At 39.3% G+C, this 23,486-nt stretch overlaps 1 protein-coding gene across 1 annotated transcript; it reads right to left on the reverse strand.

The window, feature by feature from the left end:
* myof (myoferlin) lies at positions 1-22,647 on the reverse strand. The gene is made up of 52 exons (XM_030773236.1): positions 22,560-22,647; positions 21,909-21,964; positions 21,507-21,598; positions 18,210-18,318; positions 16,784-16,859; positions 15,771-15,898; positions 15,473-15,601; positions 15,259-15,321; positions 14,941-14,991; positions 14,783-14,813; positions 14,566-14,681; positions 14,266-14,392; positions 13,930-14,033; positions 13,731-13,799; positions 13,539-13,582; positions 12,913-12,995; positions 11,690-11,814; positions 11,447-11,560; positions 11,159-11,336; positions 10,884-11,008; positions 10,658-10,767; positions 10,273-10,465; positions 9,856-10,011; positions 9,509-9,640; positions 9,095-9,258; positions 8,862-8,976; positions 8,547-8,649; positions 8,290-8,426; positions 7,929-8,099; positions 7,671-7,761; positions 7,486-7,563; positions 7,181-7,362; positions 6,788-6,946; positions 6,419-6,520; positions 6,047-6,208; positions 5,733-5,898; positions 5,425-5,498; positions 4,002-4,100; positions 3,787-3,915; positions 3,471-3,626; positions 3,143-3,234; positions 2,889-3,059; positions 2,647-2,795; positions 2,333-2,472; positions 2,013-2,101; positions 1,839-1,934; positions 1,456-1,597; positions 1,222-1,321; positions 946-1,139; positions 556-665; positions 260-407; positions 1-39 (listed from the first exon to the last, which is right to left on the reverse strand). The coding sequence occupies exons 1-52, from the start codon at positions 22,645-22,647 to the stop codon at positions 1-3; spliced, it is 6,057 nt and encodes a 2,018-aa protein (XP_030629096.1).
* Between the last annotated feature and the right edge of the window lie 839 nt (positions 22,648-23,486).

Below are 23,486 nucleotides of genomic sequence, written 5' to 3' on the forward strand. Positions count from 1 at the left end.
TTATTTGAAGGGTTTCACAATTTTCATTGAAATGTAGTTCTGGAGAGGAGGAAAACAGAGATGTTTATTTGAACACCTTTAAAGTGCATTACTAGTAAAATGTACACCTGTTTTTGGCTGGGGATTTTAAGAGTAACAGTATGACCACTATATTTGGACAAGGATTTGCTTTCATTTCCAGATTAGCTCCTCTATTTGGTAAAAAGTTGTCATGTATGAAATGATTAAGACTGTCCAGTATCTGCAAGCATGTGCTTACCGGTAATGAGTAAAGTAAGACTCCAACAAAGAGCAGCACTAAGATAAGCAGAATTAGCCCGAGGAAGAACCATTTGAATCGCCGCCATACAATGAACTTTAAGGTTTTGCATGGGTTGGTGAGCCAAAAGAAAGACACTTCAGGTCGCCTGTGAGAATTCAAAATGAAAATTAATTCACATAAGAATTTTACATGGAGTTGGGGTAAAAATATGATTGTATATATTTTCCCATGTAACCTTTAGCTTATCTCAGTTCAGCACATCATACATAAACATGCACAATAAAGACTGTTACTTGGGTGGATCCAGCTTTGGGTTCATGTTGGGTTCATCCCTGCCTTTCCCAGCAGGTCTCTCATCTTCTTCCTTTTCATCAACAACCTCCAGAGTCATTTCCACCTTTCCCTTTAAACAACAACAACAAAAAAGTATCAATCTGGGAAGCAGCACAAAACATCAAACTGAACTTGCACTCACATCTTTATTAGTTTTCTGTAAGTACACTACTCCAAAATGATTGGAGGCACCAGAGAAGAGAATGTCATTATATGCCAAAAGAGCGTGTGCATCCAGTGGCGTGTAGAATCAAAACTGAAAGAGCCAGTCATAAACATCTTTTATGGACAGTGAATGTCTCCTACTTTGTCTGTTGAGAGCTTTTCAACAGTGTTTTGGCTGTACTCACGCCAAGCTCTCTCTTCCCGTCTTTTTCGATAACGCATGGCCACCATCCTCTGACTGACTTTTGGGAAAACAGTGACTTCGTCAGGTCTGAGTTCGTAGGAGCTGATTCAGAACCAGAGGGTAACATGGTCAAGCTGCATTTGTCTGGCACTTTGGCAGGGCTTACGAGGTTATGCAGATCAAGTTCGATGTTGCCTGTAACACATCACAAATAATATGACATCACCACTCCCAATGTCTGCCACACATCATACAAATAATCAGAAAAAGGCCTTACCCAGGTAATCATCTGGAGAGAATTTGTCATTGTCCCATATCTGAACCACCAGCTTTGGTGGGATCCTGAATTCAGTCTTATCAAGACTCCAGAAGTGCTCCTATTAGATAACAAAAATGTTCATTTACACTGTAGTTGTTGGTTTAGAGATAGAAATTGTAGAGAAAAACAACATTTACAGATATTCACAATGAACTTTTAAATAGCAATATTTTAATGTATAACTAGCCTTACCTTTTTAGAGATGAGGCACAGTTGCTCAGCAGGCAAGTAGTCAAACTTAAAGACAAATCTCCAGTTGAAGTTGCCATCCCCGTCCAAGGATCTGTAGTGCACGTCGGTTTTTTGCTTGTCTTCCTCCATTCCCATCATCCACCTGACGATTACAGGAAGGATAGCCAATTAGCAAGCTGTAGCACATTTTACATTGGAACAGCTGAATTAATTCACAAAGCTGATTAACAATGTTTGGCAAACTGTGCATTTGTTAAAAGGTTTAGAGACCCGTTATGTTAAACAAACCTAGTGCTTTTGTCCACACACAGAGTTTTTCTTTCATACCAAACTGGGAGCTGTAAATATAATATGTGAACAAATAAACAAAACTGCTCGCTCACCCTTTGACATAGATGTCACTCATTTGTTCCCCCGTGATACTAGTTTCATCCAAAGTCACTTCGGTGGTGTTCCAGATAATGGCGCGCAAAACATGTCTGGGAGAGAAAATGACCCATCAGGCAGCATGAACTGTCCATCACTACTAATTAAAATCATCATGCAGTTTTCCTCACTTTTTGGGCTTGCGTGGGGTTATGTCAAAGGGAGGCCCAGGGAATCCAAGACTTTTGGGAAAAATGTCCACCCACATTTGAAGACTTCCCTATAAAGCATTAAGATAAATAAGATTAAAATGAATTAAAACAAAAAGATTAAAATAGATATAGAGGTCTGTCTAGAAAACTTTATTTCCTATATAGGTTAATGTGTATTCTACACATTTCACAGTGTAGTTGTACATAGTTGCTGCTGTATTTGCATCCAGCTTGTCTCCTCTGCACATTTGGAACAGCGGAGTACGTTCTCACAGTAAAATTAAGGATGGGATACACACCTGAGAGAGGGTGGGTTGAAAGCTGCTGTATAAAGTTCTAGTTTCCACGTGTTCAGGGACCAGGCCTTGAGTCCTGAGTACATGCAAAGCTATGCGTTCACTGGGGGGACCCAAGTGTTTGTGAATTTCTTTGTCGGCCTCTAGAATGGTGACAAAGACATTATGATAAACAAGTACCTTAGCTAAAACAGTGTAATTCTAACTTATTCCATATGTCCTATGATGCACATAGTAGGAGAAAAAGGAACACTCATTCACCAGGTCAAGAATCGTGACCTTTATTTAAAACTCGAAACAAACAGAAAACAAATTACCAAATTCAGAGAGCTGATATACACGTCCCCCAAAACTCAAAGTGTTTCCATTGTCCTCTGTCTTGGGAGGAGATAAACCCTTCAGACGGGCATGATTCTGTAGAATTTGCATTGGTTTGTGTTGATCCCGCCACTGGTTCGAACCAGAACTGTTTACAGAATAATTCAGTTAACTGATTAAAATCAATTTCATGATACTGCATTTTGCTTATGATACAAAATGTGGACGAAGCTATCCTCACATGCAGTACGTCTGAGGTAGACCGCAGTAAGAACCAAAGCGGGAAAGAAAGCGGTTCTCCAAGTCAATCACAGTTTCTCCAACTTTCTCATCACGGCTCAGCAAATCATAGTCATAGATGGAAATTTTCAAATCTTTGTCTTGTGGAAGGAAGCATGACAGCTCAAACATTCTGTTGGAGCAGAGAGTAGAATCATCATCAGAACTATCCTTGGCCACAAACTGGGTTTGAAATTTCATCATGCAGCAAAGTACCTTCCAAACACTGGGCTGATTGTGTTCGGTATGTAGTTATCACGATCATCAATGGATTTCTTTCCCAAAGAGATCTTGATGTAAGGGTCACACTAGAAATAATCAAAATATGGAACTTTGACAATGCTCCACACATGCTTTAATTGTTTATAAAGTTCAGTTTGTTGGCAATCTTTTTTCTTTGTATTTCTATCACATACATCCCTGATACTTCAGTACAGCTTATTTGATCATAACTGCGATTATAAAAGAACTGTGTTTAAATCATAAGAGTTATTCAGTATAGTCTAAAACACAGTAAGTTTTAAATGAAAAGACTGACTCTTACCTTGCCGTTGTTGTCTTTCGGCTGCAGGTCCACGGCTCTGACTATATATATTCTTACCACACACTCCTGTGGCCCACTGTCAGGCAGCTCTCTAAACTGCCTTGGTGGAGGAGGGACCCCAGGATCATCCGACAATGGATAAACCTTGAAAGAGCCCTGAGAAAAACACAGGAACATGAAATTCATAGATATTACAATGGAACAAAAAACATTTTTTCAAACCATCCTTTGTGAAATGGATTTAGTGGTCCTGATTAAGTGATTTAGTTGTTTAGTTGTGTTATGTAAAAGACATACATGTGATATGTTGCTTTACCTTGAATTCTCCAACAACGGAGGGGTCATTATCACCATCCTCATCCCTACCACGCTGCAGTTTGAAGGTGTCACAGAAATCAGTGAGTCCCGTGAACTCAGGGACATTTTCTAGTTCAGTCGGATACACCTAGACATGTGCAGAGATGGACAGATTAACACTCCGTCAAATAGTCTAGTTCCAATGGTTTAGTCAGTGACACTTGCAGCTCTCACCTCCAAGGTGTCATATCCTTTTTGAAGGTATGGACGACACTTTTCATGCTCTCCAATGGAGGCATAAAACTTACTCCACCAGTCAACTGTCTCTTTCTCCTAAAAGGAGTGCATTATCAGATTTAGAAAAATACTGAGAAATTATTTGAACATGAGAAGAAACATGCTAGATTATTTAAAAAGTAGCAGAAACAAGCTAGATCTATAAACTTCTGTGCAGCTTTCATACCTTCTCTGCAGGCTGTTATTGAAATTAAGTCGGTGTCATCGAAAAAAACCCCGAAAAAACAGAAAAGACATCAGGTTATACAGTAAAAACATCAACAACCATCCCTGATAGTTTGTTTATTGTTACAATACATAGAATACAACTTCTTAGAAGAATGCCCACAGACACTGTGGAATTCTGTGCATTCACTGCAAGAACAGTCAATGCAATCTTATCTTATTTCACTTGCTTCTAATCAAGGAAGAATCTGGAATATTGATTTAGAATATTTTCTTTCAATAGCATTACAGTTTTCCCCAATTACAGTATTTGACCCACTTGATCAAACCTGTTGACCTAAAGGGCAAATTCCAATAAATCTTTGAGCAGTTCATCAACCTGAAACAGTTTAACCCCTGCGTAATGAGGCTAACTTGTGATCAGGCATTGGATCCTATTCAGCTACAGTGCTCTAGTACAAAACTCATCTATACTATTTTGCTCTGTTGACTCAAGGCTTATTTGGCAATGTCCATCTCTCAGCAAAGGTAAAGAGGACAGCTAAGACACAATATACTGACTGTATCCTGGTCTTAATTCCCATGTATGAAGCACCAGCTCAACCATGCTGCTCAAAAATGGATTGAAACTAGCCCCACATGATTACTACCCCAATTTTTTTTTTTGATGAATTGCTGCAGTGAAATGGATTGAAGACACTGCCTTTGTGCTGATTTCATGATTTTGAATTCAGATTTATGAGAATTTATGTAACTGAACCATACATACAATGTGTGGAACACTAACAGTCATTTTGTTGAGAGCTGTTGACATGCCGTACATATACTGGAAGTCACAGTAGAGGAGAAAGCCCTCAATTCAGGGTGTATCATTCCAACATACACAGATCAACACCAAATCTACCACATGACAAACTATTCAATGGAACATTACCTGATACCTCCACTATTAAAATAAATGACAATTAATAAGTGCTACATGTTTCTTCAGCATTTGCCAGTGATATTAAATTGAATTTGGCCAGTGTGACAGGACTATACATAGAAGCAGTTTCATAAAATATGCCACACATCTGAATTCTGTATATTTAAATCTTGCATATGCCAATCCTGAACCAATGTGGTATATTAGGCCTATACACTTTTATATAAACACCATGATTGTTAAGGTCAGTGGAACCTGTGCACATAGTACCTGAGCCTCCAGGTGAGTTCTGCTCTCCTCCATGTTTATGCATAGGTCCTGAGGGGGAGCTGCCATCAAAGCCACTGCAGGGCATGACATTAGCCTTATTTATACACTAAGATTTCAGGTAGACCTCAGGGACAATACTGAAAGTCACTACAGGTCCCATTGTTTTACAAATTTGAAACCATAGCTACACACATACAAATGTTTGTGTAGAAAACACTTCACAAAATAGTTTCACAACATGCTTCACTGTAAATATATGGGTATACGATAGCATATTAGAAGTAAGAGAAAAAACAATAGTTCTATACCTTTGGATGTCACGGCCACTTCAGCTTGTGTGACAAATGGATCACAGCGGAATTGTCCCAAAGAGACAATTGTGCATTGTCCCACAACTGGCTTTCTCCCAAAAGGCCTGTGGTCAATTACTTTCAGTACAATAGGAGGGGTGTACATCTCCTCTTTGGGTAGAAGCTTAAAGATTGATGATTAGAAGAAAAATGCTATTCATTCAAAAGTTCCACATTTGAATTTTGAATATTTAAATCTGAAGGTCAATTAATTTATGTCAAAGTGTAGAGACATCTCAGAGAAAAATCTCTACTAACAGAAGGGCCGTTACCACTTTTAAAAGGAGAACATTTCCAGGGAAATTGGGGCTCTTTTTCATGTTCTTGATGACAGCAGACTGTACCATCTCCCCACCACATTCCACCACCAAACTGGGGGAGGACACAGGAGCCAGATGGTATGTCTTCATGTTTCGTAAACCCCAGGCTAAAATCTGGAATCGTAAACCACACAGACAACAGTGACTTTTGAGACATCTCAGTCATTCACGGGCTACAGAGGTTATTCTCAACTTCATTCATTAAGAAATCATCAGACATCATCTTCCCCCAGTGGCTTCAGATAGTTATTTTTTAAAGATACTGTGGTAATATTTCTCAGTCCAAAGTCTATATTGAGGGACACACAAAGCATTTGGGTGTACCTCTATGGCAGTGAGTTGGACAATCGGCCGAATACCCTGAGGTACCATGTAAAGCTTCTCTCCTCTTTTGGGGGGAACCAAAGGAAGGTCAGTTTCACTGCCCTAGAAATATTTAAAGTGGAGAAGAGAAGACAACGTCAAAACGTATTAATCTTACCACACACAGCATAGAAAATACCGACTGCAACTGTGATGTGCAAGTATTTGAAGCTCATCATGAGATAATCATTTGTATTTTTTTTTTTTAAAACTCATGATCATGAAACCGGATGTAACTTCTACCTCCCTCGTAGTTGTAGCGCCAACAGATACAAAGGAATGTTGAATGACATTTACACCTGACATTTATACCACGCACAACAGCAGTACCTTATCCATCAGAATGAGCTCAGCAGAGACCAGTAACTCTCCAGCAGATACACCCTTCTGGATGACAGAATGCCAGAGGAGTTTAGATGAAGTGTCCACATCTGGGTTTAGCTTCACTAAGGGCAAGCATGTAACCCTGCCAAGCATCTCATCCTTACCCTGTGACATTAAAAACCATTTTCAGATATTACTGTGAAAACTGTAATGACAGGGTAAGTTGATGTACTGCTCTCTGGAATTGATTGTATAAAATAGATGATACAAAAATCAAGGTGTTTTAACTTTAAGACTTTAAAGTAAATATGAATAAATCTATTAATAATTGTAAAGTCAAACATGTTTGCTGAGATCATTTTAAAAATCTTGAATGTTCAAAAAATATTTTTAACCAACCACTTGGTCACTGTCAAAGATCTCCATCACCACTTGGGGAGGATTTTCGGAAATATTTTGAGGATTTCCATAAATTTCAACATTGTCAAAAATGAGAGTCTGGTCCCATGTAGGATTCAAGGTGGACTTAATGGTCTCTGTGGTTTTGCTCATGTGCAAGAAGGACACATGCACGTATGGATCTATAATCAAACAGAAACAAAAAAAATAGTGTTATATAAATGGTTTGCCATTTACAAAACACTCCAAAAGAGAATATTAGGAATTACTAAAAGAGCCAACAAGTCAAATTGTGATTGGCTTACCTGAGAAGCTATCTTTGTCTGAGGCCATGAGGTCTCTGGCCTGGTAAACATAGACCCGAAGGTGGTACATGAAAGTCCCTGCAGAGGAAGTAGTTCCATAATTACTCACCCACATATCCTACTACAAAATGCAATGAATGTCTTGTATGGAATATTACTTCTATTTAAGGTCAAAGGTATCTTACGATCAAATTGGCAGGAGACAGTGGGAGTATTAGCACCAAACAATTTGGTGGCATCTGTATCAGAATCCTCATCACCTTTGGACTCAATTCCCTGTGAAGTATATTTGAACGCTCTTCATATCAGAGCAAGACTCTATACCATTATGTCATGACTTCCTTAAGCCTTTGTTTGTTGATTTATGACTTCACAAAAAAAAAATCATCTGAACTGAACTTTGTAGTTGCTCTGATTTTTGCTTTCAGTTACTAAGAACTTACCAGGGCTCCCTCCAGTTTAAAGATGGCTGAGGCTCCAAGGCGATCAGCAGGAGCCATTCTTCTTCTCCAACGTCTGCGGCGGAACGTGTCTGAGGAACGCTCCACCTTGTGAAACTTCCAACCAATGAGAGAAGAGTATTCCCAGCCCTCTGGATCACCTGTATCCTTTTTCTGTCAGACCAAAGAACAATGGAAGCAAAAGGAGTGTTTGGTGACTATATAAATTTTCCTAAATAATGTAGAACTTGAAAAAAAAGGGATTGTTCAGGTAGTTCAAGGAAATGAAAAGATAGTAACATAATAGCATAAACACAGCCTAACATGTGGTTCTGTTTGCAATTGAAACCTCTGAAGAATTTACCTCAGTGGATGAGCTGGTAGCTACCCTCTTGCGAGGTCTAATCATTCTCCTACGACGGTGAACATGGTACATCTTTTCAGCTGGCACCCAGGATTTGGGTTTATCATCAGGAGGAATGGTGACTCCATACTCCCATCCTAAATTTAATCCCATTCATTATACTTAATCACTGGATAAATTGGGAACCGGTAAGCATTAGTCCAAAAGAGATAGTGATTTCTTGATTTAACTTCAACATTAATTAAAAGCAGGCCAACCTTTCTCATCCACTGCCCTGTTCTCATCGAAACTCCACTCGTCCTCCCACTGCCAGCCAGCTGGGCACTCAGTCTCTTGAGGGCCCAGTCTCTTCTCTCCATTCTGAAACCACAGTCGGTGACTCAGTATTATTTCGGTGCTTTGTTCCACTGGCTTTTGAGTGTCAGTTCTAGAACATATCTGTTCTGAAAGCAGAAGGAAACTAAAGCACATAAGCCTTGTGCTCAGCATTGTTTTCAACTGTTTTTTTTCCGCGACTGCTCATGGAAGAACATTGAGAAATGTTACTTCCGTGATGCGTTAGGTGCTTTTACCACATCTGTGTAAGGCTCAGCTGCAGGCTTCCACTCTCCTCCAGGGAAACGAGTCTCATTCTGAAACACTTCATCCAAAAATTCTGTGTGGCCTTCATCAGCCTCCGTCAGCAGACTAATCCCAACAAACAAAAAAGTAAACATAAACATAAAAGGATGCTCTAAAAGAACATATCCATATTTTGAGCCTGGTATACAGGTATAGAATACATGTCAAACCAAGTTACACGCACCTCTTCGCTGGATCTATAAACCAGTCGCGGTCCCATTGCCAACCTCTAGGGGGCATAAAGTACTCCCGCTTCAGCTTCAGATTCCCAGTCACGTCAGAGTACTTGCTGCGGCCCAACAGACCTGTAGTGCCCCACTTACCAAGCATCTGTGCCTGATTCTCATACTATCAGGGACAGAGAGCATCAGTTATTAGGCTCCTCGAGTTAGGAAAGACATAAGTACAGAGTACCCCAGTTATTAAGTCTGAACATCCTTGCTGTGTTTGAAAGAACTTAATTGATGAGATCTGACTGATCTATAGAAATGTATGCTTGCAGGTTTACATGTTAATTCAAGGAACGTATGCACCACAAGCTCTGGATTTAATTAAAAAAAACAAACAAACAAAGACATGTGGGTGACAACGTGTTTACCAGTTCTGCAAAGACACTGAATGTTCCTTCTGCAAAAGTGTTGAACTTCTCTTCATCTGATGATAAACCAAGCCACACGTTAATGCGTATTTGGACAGGAACCTTTGCGCCCTTGCTTTTGTCCATGGGGTACTGTGAAAAGAGACAGATCAATAAAAAGCAGAAATCTGTTCAATACAAGAGTTAGAGGGAAGAAAAATACATTCAATGGCTGTCCAAAACAACAACAACAACAACAACAACAACAACAACAACAACATCAAAACAGTTCAACTGTATCAATTTATACAATATAGGGCTTCACTTTCGTTTTTCTCTCCAACTATGAGACCCTAATTTGTATGTACCTGCATGAAAATGGTCTGGGTCTTCCCACAATGCTGGCCGCAAGCCTGCTCACTGTAGGCTGAATACAACACCTGATGAGCAGGAATGCGGCTGTAGGCAACCCGGTTTTCCCCTTTCAGCATCCAGATGATCACATCAGGCATGCTGTTCTGGGGCTTTGGAGAGAAAAAGAGAGAAAAAAGACAAGGGGATATAGACAAGTTACAAAAAGTGCAGGTGAATACCAACTATGCCTCTTACGAACTAGCACAAACATCTAACCCGACATGGGGCACTTAATCATTGAAGACTTAAACCTGTCTGTTCAAGAACAGGTGCTTTGTCCCATTCGGAACACCCATCCATTTAAAAGCAACAGCGTATTGTCACAATATCTCAATTTTTGGCCTTGAACAGATATAAGAAAACTCTAAAACCTCATCAGCCAGTTGTTGTAGTTTGTCAAGCCAGCCTTCGATGATGCTCAGGGTGTCCTTGATGTCAATGGCCTCTTCAGACAAGCTCTTCGCCCCGTCCAAGATGCCCTCTAAGCCACTGTCTCGAAGCTTCTTTATCTGCACGTCTAGAACTGTGAGGTTGGGCTTTCCCACAAGGTCAGGCAATCTGAAACTGATTTCAGTTTTACAAAAATTCTGTTAGTCCGTGCCATTTCAGCCTCATATCAACTGTTCAGCGTTTAGTTAAGCCACCTGTCTTTCTTCATGGCTGTCAACCACACTTCAACCCATCCCAGCCATAAACAAAAACAGCTGGATACAAACTTTACAATGCTGTAAAGAGAGGTTTGAAAGGTACATTTACCTTGTGATGTCCTCCTTCAACTGGTTGACTAGCCTGTGCCAGATTTCTGCAAGTTGAGCATCTGAGACTTTCGCCTGGATAGCATTTTTCAACACAGTGATATTTGTTTGCTGAAATAAAAAATATTAGAGTTATTCTCAAAAGATGTGCATGGTGAGTAGGACCATAAGGCAATAGTGCACACAGGCATTGCGAACATTTTTTATCACACTCAGCATTCACTCACCAGCCTATTAGCAATGTTGAGAAGGATATTGACCGAATCTAACCGATGACTTATGTCCTCCCAAAAGGAAGTGAGGACAACAACAGGCTTGGTGCCAGCCCAGGGCAAGTAATAATAACGATTGCCTGTAATTACAAAATGATTCAGTTTAAACAAGTCACCACCAACCCACTTCCTTTGATATACTGGACCTTAATTTTTGTATATTTATCCAACACTTTCAGCACATACTAGACAGTGGATATATTTGAATGAGGTATTTCCGAGACCCTCACCATCAAACACTGCACAGCTATACTGGGTTGTTGAAGCCAGCGGTTTGCATGTGGAGTCCAATTTGTTACCATAGTTGCCAATGCTCACTTCAAACTGAACGGGCTCGCCGGCTTCCTGCATCATCGTAGCACTGTGAAACACTGCACACAGACAGTATTTCCTCCTACGCTGGTATTTCTGTTCAGGACAAATAAACAGTGTCATATAAAACGCTATCACTGAAAAAGAAAAAAAGCATTTTTGTTTTACTTTTTATAAAGTTTTGAATATGAGAAAGATGCGTTTACTTGAGTCACTAAGATGTCATCACTTGGTATACTCTCCACTGTTTTTTCTGCTTTCCCCTCAAGTTTAGTGGAGAGTTCAACCAGAATTCTTCCTCGATATGCCACTCCCTCACCCTTCCAGAATTCAAGACAGCCATGTTAATTGTCCGTAGTGAATTTCATAACTCATTACGGGTCACAAACAAATTCTTAGAGTAGAATAAATGAAAACGAAAAAAATCATAAATAGTGAGTGGGTCTCACCTTCCCATGGTTGAGCTCCTCGTATGGGTCTGGTAATCCAGTGAACTCTCTGGGACTCCCGTACAAGTTTACATAGCAAGGGCCAAATGCAGGCAGAAAACCTACCTCAGACTCCCCTGTAGTACCTAAAATGGAGTGGAGACATGTCATGCTGTTTCTAAGGCAATGCAGTTCAAAAGACCAGTTTTTTATCCGCATGCTTGAAGTTGTCTCTACTGCTGTAATAAGGAAAGGCAAATATAGGCCTGTTAATATATTATTAGGCCACTGTACTATTAGTGGTCTGCATGGAGAAGTAAACTGATTAGAGCTGGTATGACAGTGAGAAGCAATTCCTCTTATTTTACTTAGAGCGCTGGTTATGCTGTAGTATAGAAACACTCACAAACAAAAAGAATTTTAGTTAGCTGTTCATACCTCATGCAAGAATATTATTCAGCTAGTTATACTGCCAATAGTATTGCACTAAAAACATTACCAGCCATCCATTCACAAAAAAACACTGGTAAAATCGAAGGCTGTTAAATTTACGATTCAGCCGAGAATGACTGCCCCTAAATCACTTGTAAAGAACACTACAATTATCATTGCAGTCAGGTTAGATAAGCTTTAAGCAAGCAAGTCAGGGTAGGTAAGCATTAAGTTTCACATAAATGGCTAAATTAAGCCACCTTAAATCCAACTCTAAGCCAACACATGTTTTGGCTTAGAGTTTGATAACTGAAACACTTTGAGTATCACAACTCAACCCAATGACGACTGTTTCTCTTTTGAAAGACCAAGTCCTCATTCTGCTACAGATTTATATTGAAACAACAGACTTCAGATACAAAGGGTTTCAGGTGGAAGATTCATAAAGCGCATTGAACCTTTACGTCCTGCAGAGGTCCCATATCCCATATTCTTATCTAATCAGAGACAGAAAAAAGAGTGCACAGCAGATAATTAAATATAATGAAGAAATGAAATGGATGTTTCACTCGTTGGCTGAATTCTTAATTAGTTACTAATTTAGTCCTAGCAAAAATATTTGAGTACTTATTCATTTTAAGATGTGAAAAGATTTCGATTCCAAGATCATTTTTAACATGTGTTTTTGTGTTTGACCAGATTAGCAGACTAAACATTTACCAGTTATTCATTTGAAGTTAGTTTATTTGATGGGCACAAATACCAATATTCTCTGTGCATCTTTTAAGTAGTTCAAAGTCTGCATATGCTACCTTCAACTTCCCCACCAGAGGATGCTATTCTGGTCAAATTCAGGTATGTGGTGCCAATGGCATCATTCATCGTCAGACGATCCCTGAAGAGAAGGGAAAGATTGAGATACACAATAAATTGAAATGTTTCAACATGTATGCCAAAGAGATTCTCAGTGTAACCTTCACCTGCCACATATTTCCCCTATTCTTTCAGCCAAGATTTGCCAAGAGAATAGAGGAAAAATTATTTTCCAAGAAAATGCAGAGAGAGAGAGAGAGAGAGAGAGAGAGAGAGACAGAGAAAGAGAGAGAGAGAGAGAGAGAACGCAGTGTGGAAAAGGGTGGGACAGTCAGTGTGACTCACACTTCTGGCTTTCTCCCAGACTCAACACTGACCACACTCATACTTCCATTTCACATTCCTCAGGACATTACTGCAGCCAGTCATTCACAAGGTCACAGCAGATGAAACTTCAGCAAAACAGCTTAAGGCCTTATTAATTAATCTTGCAGTTTTAGAGTTACTGAGTAGGACTAGTGTATATGAGACAACAGCCTGAATTTCAAGTTTAGTCCTCTCTCACACTGGCGCTTTGTAAATATTTCCAGTTATGGAAAATGTGTGTGATGAGTTTAACACTCACCAGTCAAAGACAGTCAGCTTAATCCGCTCACACATGGATGGGAACTGCAGTACAATGAACATAGTCCAGTTACAATTCAAAATCAAATGGTTAACCACAAGTTATTTTGTAAGTAAGTCTTACATGTGCAAATATTGCAAGAAATACAGCAATTCACATAGTTTTGGCTAGCTGTGGTTTTAACAATTTTACCTTGATTTGGAGATTGAGCAATTGGTTCCACTCAGGATTCGCATTCTTCTCAATTGTTTTGGTGCGCAGCTGAAGTTTTGATCACACAACAAGAACAACATTTTAAGTCTTATATTTGATACATATTCATGTTTACATATGTTCTGAGAACTTATTCCATTTTAAAAGTAGGGTATGAAAATTTAAGTGTTTGGTGTACCTTTTTACCAGCAAACCAAACTTCCAGAAATGGATCCACAAGATTCTTTTTGTTGCTTTCACCTCCAAAAATCTCCTTGACTGACTGTGCAAGGGATTCATCCACTGAAATAAAAATAATGCTTCTATATTACAACATTGATCTTCATATAAATTGCTTGCTTCTGTGTGTTTTGCATCTCCCTTGTTGCTCAAAAGGAATTCCACAGAAAGCAATTTAGGAGATTAAAAACTACCTTCTTCAGATAAATACATATTCCAGAAAATGCCAGTAATCTATTTTCAGGATTGTTTGCTATGGAAATATATATATATTTTTTTGTAGTTGTTGACCTACTTTGGGGGATGTCCTCGGCTCTGAATACTTTGAGTTTCAGGGTAACCCGTCTAAGTGTGACGCTGGCAGGCAGAAGTAGGTTACTCTCTATGTCATCTCTGTCACTGTCTTGCTCTCTGATCTCCACCTGGCCACACAAACACAGGGCAATACTTATTTATAAGCTTAACTTATTTATACTTCAGGATCATAGGAAGTCACAGTGTTAAATGAAGTTATGGTCTCAAAGGAAAAAAAAAAGTAGATTTTCAGTTGATCTGTTCTGAATCTCTTTATGGTTGAAAATGGTTAAGAAATTACCGGTGGCTCATCTCCTGTCCCAACTATGAACATGCTGACTTTCAGGTAGCCCTTTGCTGCAGAACTATAATCATCAGGGTCATTCAGGAGCACCCATTTCCTCATGATAGTGTGAGCTGCAATCCAAGACACATTCAGAAACAACCAATCAATCTTACTGATATCCGGCACAGATGGAAAATAGATAGCATATTTAAGCTCAGGGTTAGAAATATACCAGGTTCGTTGTAGACGTAGCCAACATCTATCTGAGAGAGGAAACAAGAGATCACCCAATGAGTACACTCAGGCTTATCTCAGAGATATAAAGAAAATAAACTGACCTAATGTTTGTGTAAACTGATTGAATGAAGTAAGAGAGGAAATGAGGGACACCTTAAATTCTCCCATGAGACTGTCAGCTCTGAGCGATGAAGAGTTATACACCTGTGGGTTGGAAGGTGACAGTGTATCGTATCCATTTTATTCCAATAGTATATAAAGGTAATGAAGCACAGAGTAATCTGATGCTATTGATGGCTAAAGAGAACGGTAGCTGTGGAAAGACTAAGGAAACAACTGAATCATAAAAATCAATCAATTATATTATATCTATGATGAAGTACAGCAGGAGTACAGGTTAGCGTCATTAAGTATTAGACTGCTCATAAGAATATCGTGACAACATAAAAGTAATCACACATTTCAACTTACTCGAAGGCTGATGTACTGATCGAAAAGATCCGATGGCAGCATATGGACATTGTAAAAGAAAATCTGTAAAAGGAATTAAACAGCATCTTAGAAACTATGTACAACCATTTCACTCAACATTACAGTCATTGTTTTAAGCCAAAATGATGCAGTGGAAATGATGCAGAAATTTCACCAATGCGATCCCAGCACAATAAACATAAGATTCTGGCACCTCATCAAAAAATGGATTGTTTCCCTTTCTGATCCTTGTTCTGTGGGTCTCCCCGCAAACGTTCACCTTAACAACAGGTTTGATGTTGTTTCCAGGCAACTGTCGGCCCTCTATGACTCTAACACGGATCTGGACAACAAACCAGATGAGGCAAAATGCTAATGGTGAGTATAGACATCCAGTTGTACATTTAAGCTCAGAGATTCATGATGTAGAGGAAGAGTATGTCTACACATTCAGAACCTTAAAATTCACAGTGCATGCAAGGGCATGGTCCATCAAATGAAAACTAATGCACCTGAAAATCTTGAGGTTTATTGGCTAGGGGCCGGCGTCGGCCTTTGGTCATCCCGAGGGGTGACCTGGTCCCTGGAACCCCCAAATGCCCTCCATCAGTGAGCTCCTCAGTCCCATCCTGTCCTCCACCTGCAAAGTATCAACCACCATTTAAAAGGTAAATTTTAAAAACCCTATCTGAATCTTCCTGCTTCATGTCATTATCTTAAGACTGGATAAGTGGAGGGGTGGCACGGTGGTGCAGTGGGTGGTGCTGTCGCCTCACAGCAAGAAGGTCTCGGGTTCGATTCCTTTCTGTGGGTCCTTTCTGTGTGGAGTTTGCATGTTCTCCCCGTGTCTGCATGGGTTTCCTCCGAGAGCTCCGGTTTCCTCCCACAGTCCAAAGACATGCAGGTTAGGTGAATTGGAGACACTAAATTGCCCCTAGGTATGAATGTGTGTGTGAGTGTGTTTGTCAGTGCGTCTGCCCTGTGATGGACTGGCGTGTGATGGACTGGCGACCTGTCCAGAATGTTTCCCTGCCTCTTGCCCTATGAGCGCTGGGATAGGCTCCAGCACCCCCGTGACCATAATCAGGATAAGCGGCTTAGATAATGAATGAGTGAGAGAGTGGATAAGTGGAAGTCACACACTAGAATTCCCCAATAAGTTTTTTAAACTTATCAAAATATGCTGACATGACAATGTTAAAATAACACAAACTACTGTGGAACATCAGGATACTTTGGGCTCTGAGCACGCTCTTCATAGATTATGTGCGCTGTCAAACATTAAATGTTGTCAGCTGTCCCTGGGTAACAGACCACCAAGAACAAGATAACGTCTGGACAACATTTCAGACTTCTCAAAATTGCTTGTCATGTTTGGTTTGTTCCTATAAATTCTTATTTAGCTTGTTCAAAGAGTGAACACAAATGATTTCAAACATACTTCTAAATTCAGTGTAGAGTTCTCAGGTATCTGTTGTCCAGTAGTGCCTATATTAATGCATACCTGCTTCCAAAGTTGTCCCACTTCCATCTTGTTGGTCATTTAGTTTTGGAGGTACGTTGGCTGGAGGCTCATAACCAATTAAAAGATCAATGGTGGCCTTCAAAGCAATACAATTGAACAGTTAATTTTTTGATATATCCCAGTTAAATTCCATTTTGAAAACTAACAGACAGTCATTTAAGCTCAAGTAAATGCAAAAACATGGTGGTTATGACTCACAGTTTATTTAAGGAGAAAAGCAAACCCCATCTAAGGTGCCTCCTTCTGTAAATCATGAACTTGTTAAAACTTAACTACTTTAAGTTTCAAGGAGGCTGTTCAAGGTTAACCCCCAAACTAAAGACTAGGATGTGTCCAGCTTTCCCCTAAACTTTTCAGGAGTGAAGAAAAGAGAAGAGAAGAAATTCAGGATGAGCTGCCCCTTGCCATCTGCATCACTTCAAGATGTTTACCTTGGCCATAAGAGTGGTCAATGAAACCACAACTGTCTACATCCATGTCCTGTCTACATCTGCAATCAAATGATATGCCAATGGAAGAATGCTCAGATCTGCTTCAGCAAGATGCCTAGCAGTACCAATAAGGCTTGAATTAAGGTCCGAGTCTTGAATCTTCTCAAACCGGTTACGTGTTGCTTCTCTTCGTCAGAAGCTCACGCACACTCGACACACAAGAAAAACCACCTCAAAACTCAGCTCTCTCCAGTCGTTCTGAACTCTGAACTACTAACTTCATTTTACTTGCATGTATTTCATAATTGATGTATGATGTATGATTTATATTTTATAACTGTCTGTGTGTATAAAAGTTGACTCAATAAAGTACTACAACCATTCACAGCTGTTCTTGTCTCTAGTTTTTGTGCACTGAGATGTGCTGATGCCCATTTGCTATGTTCTTTTGTGAGTCACTTTGGACAAGTGTGTCTGTAAAACAACTAAACATAATGTTTAGACAGAAACAGTACTGTACTAAACATCTTAGAGAACTGCTTGACAGAAGGAGTAGCTAATTTCAAGAAATACATATTGCTCAAATATTGCATATTGCTCAAATATTGCGCAAATATTGCATATTGTTCACTGCCACAACCCTGATCTGCAGTAGAATGATGCTGCCATATCGTGTTTAACGGCAAATCAGGCAGACGATCTATGTCGAAAGAAAATGACTTGCTTTTGTTCAGGTCCAAAACACGCACACCAAACACCAGCAAACTTAACTGAAAGGCTATTGCCAAAAAGTATGCACAGTTGGGAGGGAACATCTCGTGCAGTCCACAAAAACAGTGAGACATGCTGATCGGTTAAACGATATCCACTCTCAACGACGCATACTTGACAAAAGCATTGAGTGCAGACGATTGTGTTTGCGACATATGAAACAAATTGCACGGCCACAGAAGTAAATGCAAGGCATAAGACACAAGACAAAAATAAAAACTCACTCCTATATCTTGGCCATTTTCATTGACTAATGGCAGGTTTTTTGATGGGAGAGCCTTCACTTGACCACTTCCTAGGTCTTTCAACGGTACTTTTGCAGATCCAAGAAACCTAGAACAAAAGGTTAAATATCATTTCCAGTTAATGGGAAATTCTTGTCAACTCTTCTGTTACCCTGTGAAAAGACTAGCAAAGACACAATACTATCAGTTCACATAGAGGAAAAAGCAAAAAAAAAAAGAGTTTTAATTTGATCAGATGATACTAAGTGTATAAATGTCGGTGTCTTTATTCAGAATTTTATTGCAGCCATGTCATTGTTTTTCAATACAGGAACGCCAAGCACCGGCTGAAACATCTGGAGAGAAAGGCAGAGGGGAGTGAATTATATTCAGCTGCCCTTAACAATTCAGTTGGCCCACAGTATGGAGAGTTATCTACACTAATAAAGCAGGAAATGAGGGTTAAAGCACAGAAGGAAAATCCCTTTATGTCCTTTGTGATGTCATCAATGAATCATGGGAGACCTCCTCCCATGGCAAACATCAGCTGCTAGTCCAGTCCATAACAGCCAGGCAACCGTCAGGAAGCAGTCTCAAAGAATACCGTCACCTTACATTTGCGGTAGAGGGGTGAATGTTTACCTTGAAATACCGTGTGTTGTGCTTGAATGTCATGCAGGCAAACAATGTCATCTCACTAACATGAACATGGATATGCAAGATCATTGCCTGGGCTCGTCGGGACAAATGTTAAATACAAATAAGCCGAAATTTCAACAAAGACCAGCATTTTGGAGGGTTTTTTTTTTTTCTTCAGTTTCTTTGTTCCTAACATCAAAACGTGTGATGTACTCTCCTGCATTCATATTTCAGCTCGAGACTTGAAGGACAATGCTAGGTCTCGCTCGGAGTTTCAAAACAATGCCATGCAAGTATAACTTATAAATATGTGACCCAAAGGCTAAATGCCATTGGGTAGGCAAATTCAAATGTGACTACATTTTCCTTGAAGTTCCCATTCTCTCCAGCCACCCATCTGTGTCGTGACAAATAAAGCAAGCACCTGGCTACACCCTCAAACGCAAACACATTGTGTCCTTGCATCTCTTCAGCTAAAGCCAATAATAAATAAGAGTGAGGCGAGGAGCAGGTGATTCCACATATGCTCTAAGAAAAACAAAAAACAACTGTCAGTGTTTTCTTTTCCGAGTTGAGAAATTTCATAGAGAGCAGCACTCAAACCTGTTTTCAGATAATGGTTAGAGGTGACCTAGTAGAGTATGGGCTTGGTTAAATCTGTAAGACAGTCTAGGCTCATTCCTAGATTTCCCGGCATGTAGGAGAAATTGTTGAGCAGCTAAGCATCTGACAAACAAATGAGTATGTTAAAGCTTACTGTTTCATTTATGGCAAAAATGGCAGTGACAAACCAATGCTGTGTTCTTGATAATGGTGATGTTGGTCTGATCATAAATGCCAGTTTCAAAATGGGATAGTCTTAGCAGGTTGCCTAGGGGCACACTAAAACAACCAGATTACTATTTAGATTTGCTAAAATGTCTTATCACTTCCACGTACAACTACTGTAATAAATATTATTACTTGTAAAGTTAGTGCTTGACTACATGAGGTTGTGCAATGTAAAAAGCTTGCTTAACACCATTTTTTTATACAATGGATTAAAGCCATAACTTCCTGATTTGGGTTTCCTCTGCATAAACGTTGATTTGCCCAATGGGGTAATGAGATCAGCAAAACCTTCTAGAAGTTCTACTTCTACCTGCATCATACCATATGTTGCAACAACATGCAAGAATGGAATAGTTTTATAAGTTAATGAAGCATGTGCAAATAAAACCAAAAGAAGCTGACTTCCACGTGCTGTCCAGTCTCTATGTGTTTGTGTACACTTTTTTTTGCCAATGAAACCAATTTAAATCCAGTTTCCTTGTTGCTAAGCTACAAAATGGTTACTGAAAATACCATCTAAACACAGCAGTCTTACGCCTTGTACAGATTATCTGAATACGTCTCAGATCCACTAATGGAAAACCTGACTCTGACTCTTGTTTCTCACATGGGTTCTTCTGCCAAGATCCAAATGAGAGAGCACATGACAGTAGTTATCTCTTTTCTGCGAAACATAGCATCAACACACAGAGCACGGACACATAGCTTCAGATGAATCCTGCATATATAAGAACAAATTAGTTAAAGTACACCATACAGAAATGTTCATAAATGTGAATTCTAAATGTGAATTCTAAATCTGAATGTGAATGAAAAATTGGGGAAATCAGATCAAAATACCCCCGCGATCCTAATTAGGATAAGCGGCTTATAAAATGAATGAATGAATGAATGAATGAACGAATGAACGAATTAATGACATCAAAATACATGGAAAATCAGGATATGTAAAAAGGCAGCTTGCGGGAAATCATTAAAAAATACTCCTTTTGCTCTGGTGACCATATGAGGCTATGTGACAAAAGTAACAGAACCAGTGGAACATCCTTGAAATATTCTGTTTAGCCTTAGATCAGCAAGTACAGTTCTGTTCATCAAGAGGGCGACATTCATTTGTGGAATACAGCCCATTATCTGTTCATTCTTTTCTCAAACTCATCAAAGTGCAGCAAGTCTGAGCTTGGTTTTTCAGGGCGTGAAAGCGGCACAGAGCACACCATTGAGTCAAGAAATCAATAACACTTGGCTCCGCATTTTCTGCGTTTTTAAAATACCATTTCCTAAACTCTATGGTTTATAATACTATAACCCTCTTTTATTACTCTGGACTAAGTGGAAAATAGCAAACACTGCTCTCACATTTAGAACAGCAGATAAATAATGAATGAAATGGGAACACCGCCCCTCTTCAAAAAAAAAAAGTTCAAAGGAAACTGTGAATTCCTATAAATGCTGAAGAAATGTAATGGATCATAAATCTGATCTTAACCTAGGGCTTATGACAACAGTCTGGGGATTCAGTAGCACAACTCTTTAAAAAGACTTTTAAAAAAGGGGGGCAATAAAGCAACAAATGTAATGTAATGAAACTGAACTGATTTGGTCAACATAAGAAATTGCTGGTTTTTGCCTTTTTTTGGTGAGGGGTGTGTGTGAAGAGTGCTTCATAGTCATGTGATATTATTAGACTTCAGTGTCATGCTTTATTCCTTTTAGAATAGAGATTTAACTATAATTGGCTATAAAATGTCTGCATATTTATTTAATCATGCCACATGCATATCCTTTTGTACGCAGGCGCTGCCAAGATTTGAAAAGTATACCTACTTGTTTTTTCCTAAGGTTTCATAGTCTTTCACAATCACATCAATGAAAGAAGCTGAATCAAGGGGGGAGCCCTTTAAATCAAAATCAAGGACCTGCAAATGAAACAACCACATTACTGAGAAACCAGGACAGAGTTCATGCGTGGAGAAAATCCAACAGGCAGATAAATGTGTGTATGTTGTACCGTGTTGAATGTCGCTTCTCTCTAATATCATAAATGAAAGCTAAAGTCTTAGAAATAGGACACCCACCTTCAGCAAACAAAGTAAAAATAATATTTAAGTAATAAGACGTTTGTGTCAACAGACTTCTCACACAATGAATCATAAAGACTTCCATTGCTACCTCACCAAATGAACTACATGCAGTTACAGCAAAATTCAGAGTTTAAGTATTCCTTACTTCATTCCACACTGGGTTGACTTCATTGCTAATGTGTTTTGTTTTCTTCTTTTCACCTGCAAATGAAAATAACTAACTCAGCAGGTTATCCCTTAATTGAATGACTCTATTGATCACATCAGTTAAACATAGTACACAGCATACATACCGATTGTTCTCACCTCATAATTTATATGCAATTAAGTTTTGAGATGAGACATCTTCTCCTCTGACAGGAGGACTTCAACAAAAGCTTCTAAAACCCATACCTTGGCAGGCTAAAGGATGAGATGCTGCTGTTGCTTTCTTTCTTTCTTTCTTTCTTTAACCCCCAAATATCCCCAAAATGTATGAAGACACCGCTGCTTTGCAAAGAGTCTTTCAAACAGCTGAAGATCAGACTTATAAAATACCTTACAATAGAATATGACGTTGGAAACACGTCAGAAATATTGAAGGATATTAAAACAGCTCCGCTGAGTGCAACCAAGTAATGAAGTATAAATCATGTTGTAGACTATTTCAACAACGTCTTTGAGCGACAGAAAATCTTGTGACCTGCATAGATTTGCAGTATTATTTTTCTGCTTCTGCACCAAATATTCGGTAGAAAAAAGTCGGTAGTTTAATTTAAATACCTATACATGTCATTTACAGATTAGCTAAACCTACCTTTGAAAACAACAGAGGTAATGGGGTCCGGGTTCCCAAGTTTCTTCTTAGGGAGACCGTTGGCGGATTGAACCTCAACTCGTAACATGACGCAACCACGAGAGAATATATCTCTCACTTTTTCTCAGAGAGTTTTATTCTTGCAGTTCTTTTACTCTTATCACTGTCACTGCAATTGGAATGTAGAAGTGATTCATACAGGAAAATAAGAAAAGGGAGGTTTCATGGTGGGAGGGACACATCTCGCTGCCATGTAGTAGCGCTGTGCATGAGCGCATGATTTCGGCTTTGGCGTTGATAGTTTAAAATATGAATGCAGCAATACAAATATCTTTCACGCCAATCATAGTTAATTTTTATGGTTCTTTCTCATACATAATTCAGAAAACATTATAATATTAGCTGGTATTTATGATTTGTAACCATCTTTTTATTATTGACTGCATTAGTATCAGTGTATATACCAGTGTTAGAATTAATAGTAGAATTGGTGTATTGACGATAGGGGGTCACTCTGTACCAGTGGTTGCCACCCCTCGGGCTCCATCTAGTGGTTATAATGAGATACTGCAAATTAGCGAACTGCGTGGATATTAACACACGTAAATAGCAAATGATTCTTGCATTGACAGCATGCTTCTATGAGTTTAATTTCAGCAAAATGTCATTTAGACTAGTGATCCAAATGTCCCGTTAGTCTGTCCGCCCCGGGTTAACCAAGTTCCGTCCTGGAGGGCTGCAATTCTACGACCTTTTGCCCTCACTTTTAACTGAGATTTACTTTTCCCTGAGGAACAGGTGTATTTTTAGTTCTCGGGTGCTAGCCTATGCAAAATGAGATTTCTGTTTTCCACTTCAAAAATCCTCTTTATTTAGTAGAAAATGTAACAATGTAACAAAGTCCTGCACTAACACAAATGATAATAA

This window comes from Chanos chanos, chromosome 5 (assembly GCF_902362185.1).
Source record: "Chanos chanos chromosome 5, fChaCha1.1, whole genome shotgun sequence".
In the NCBI taxonomy this organism is placed as follows: Eukaryota; Metazoa; Chordata; class Actinopteri; order Gonorynchiformes; family Chanidae; genus Chanos; species Chanos chanos.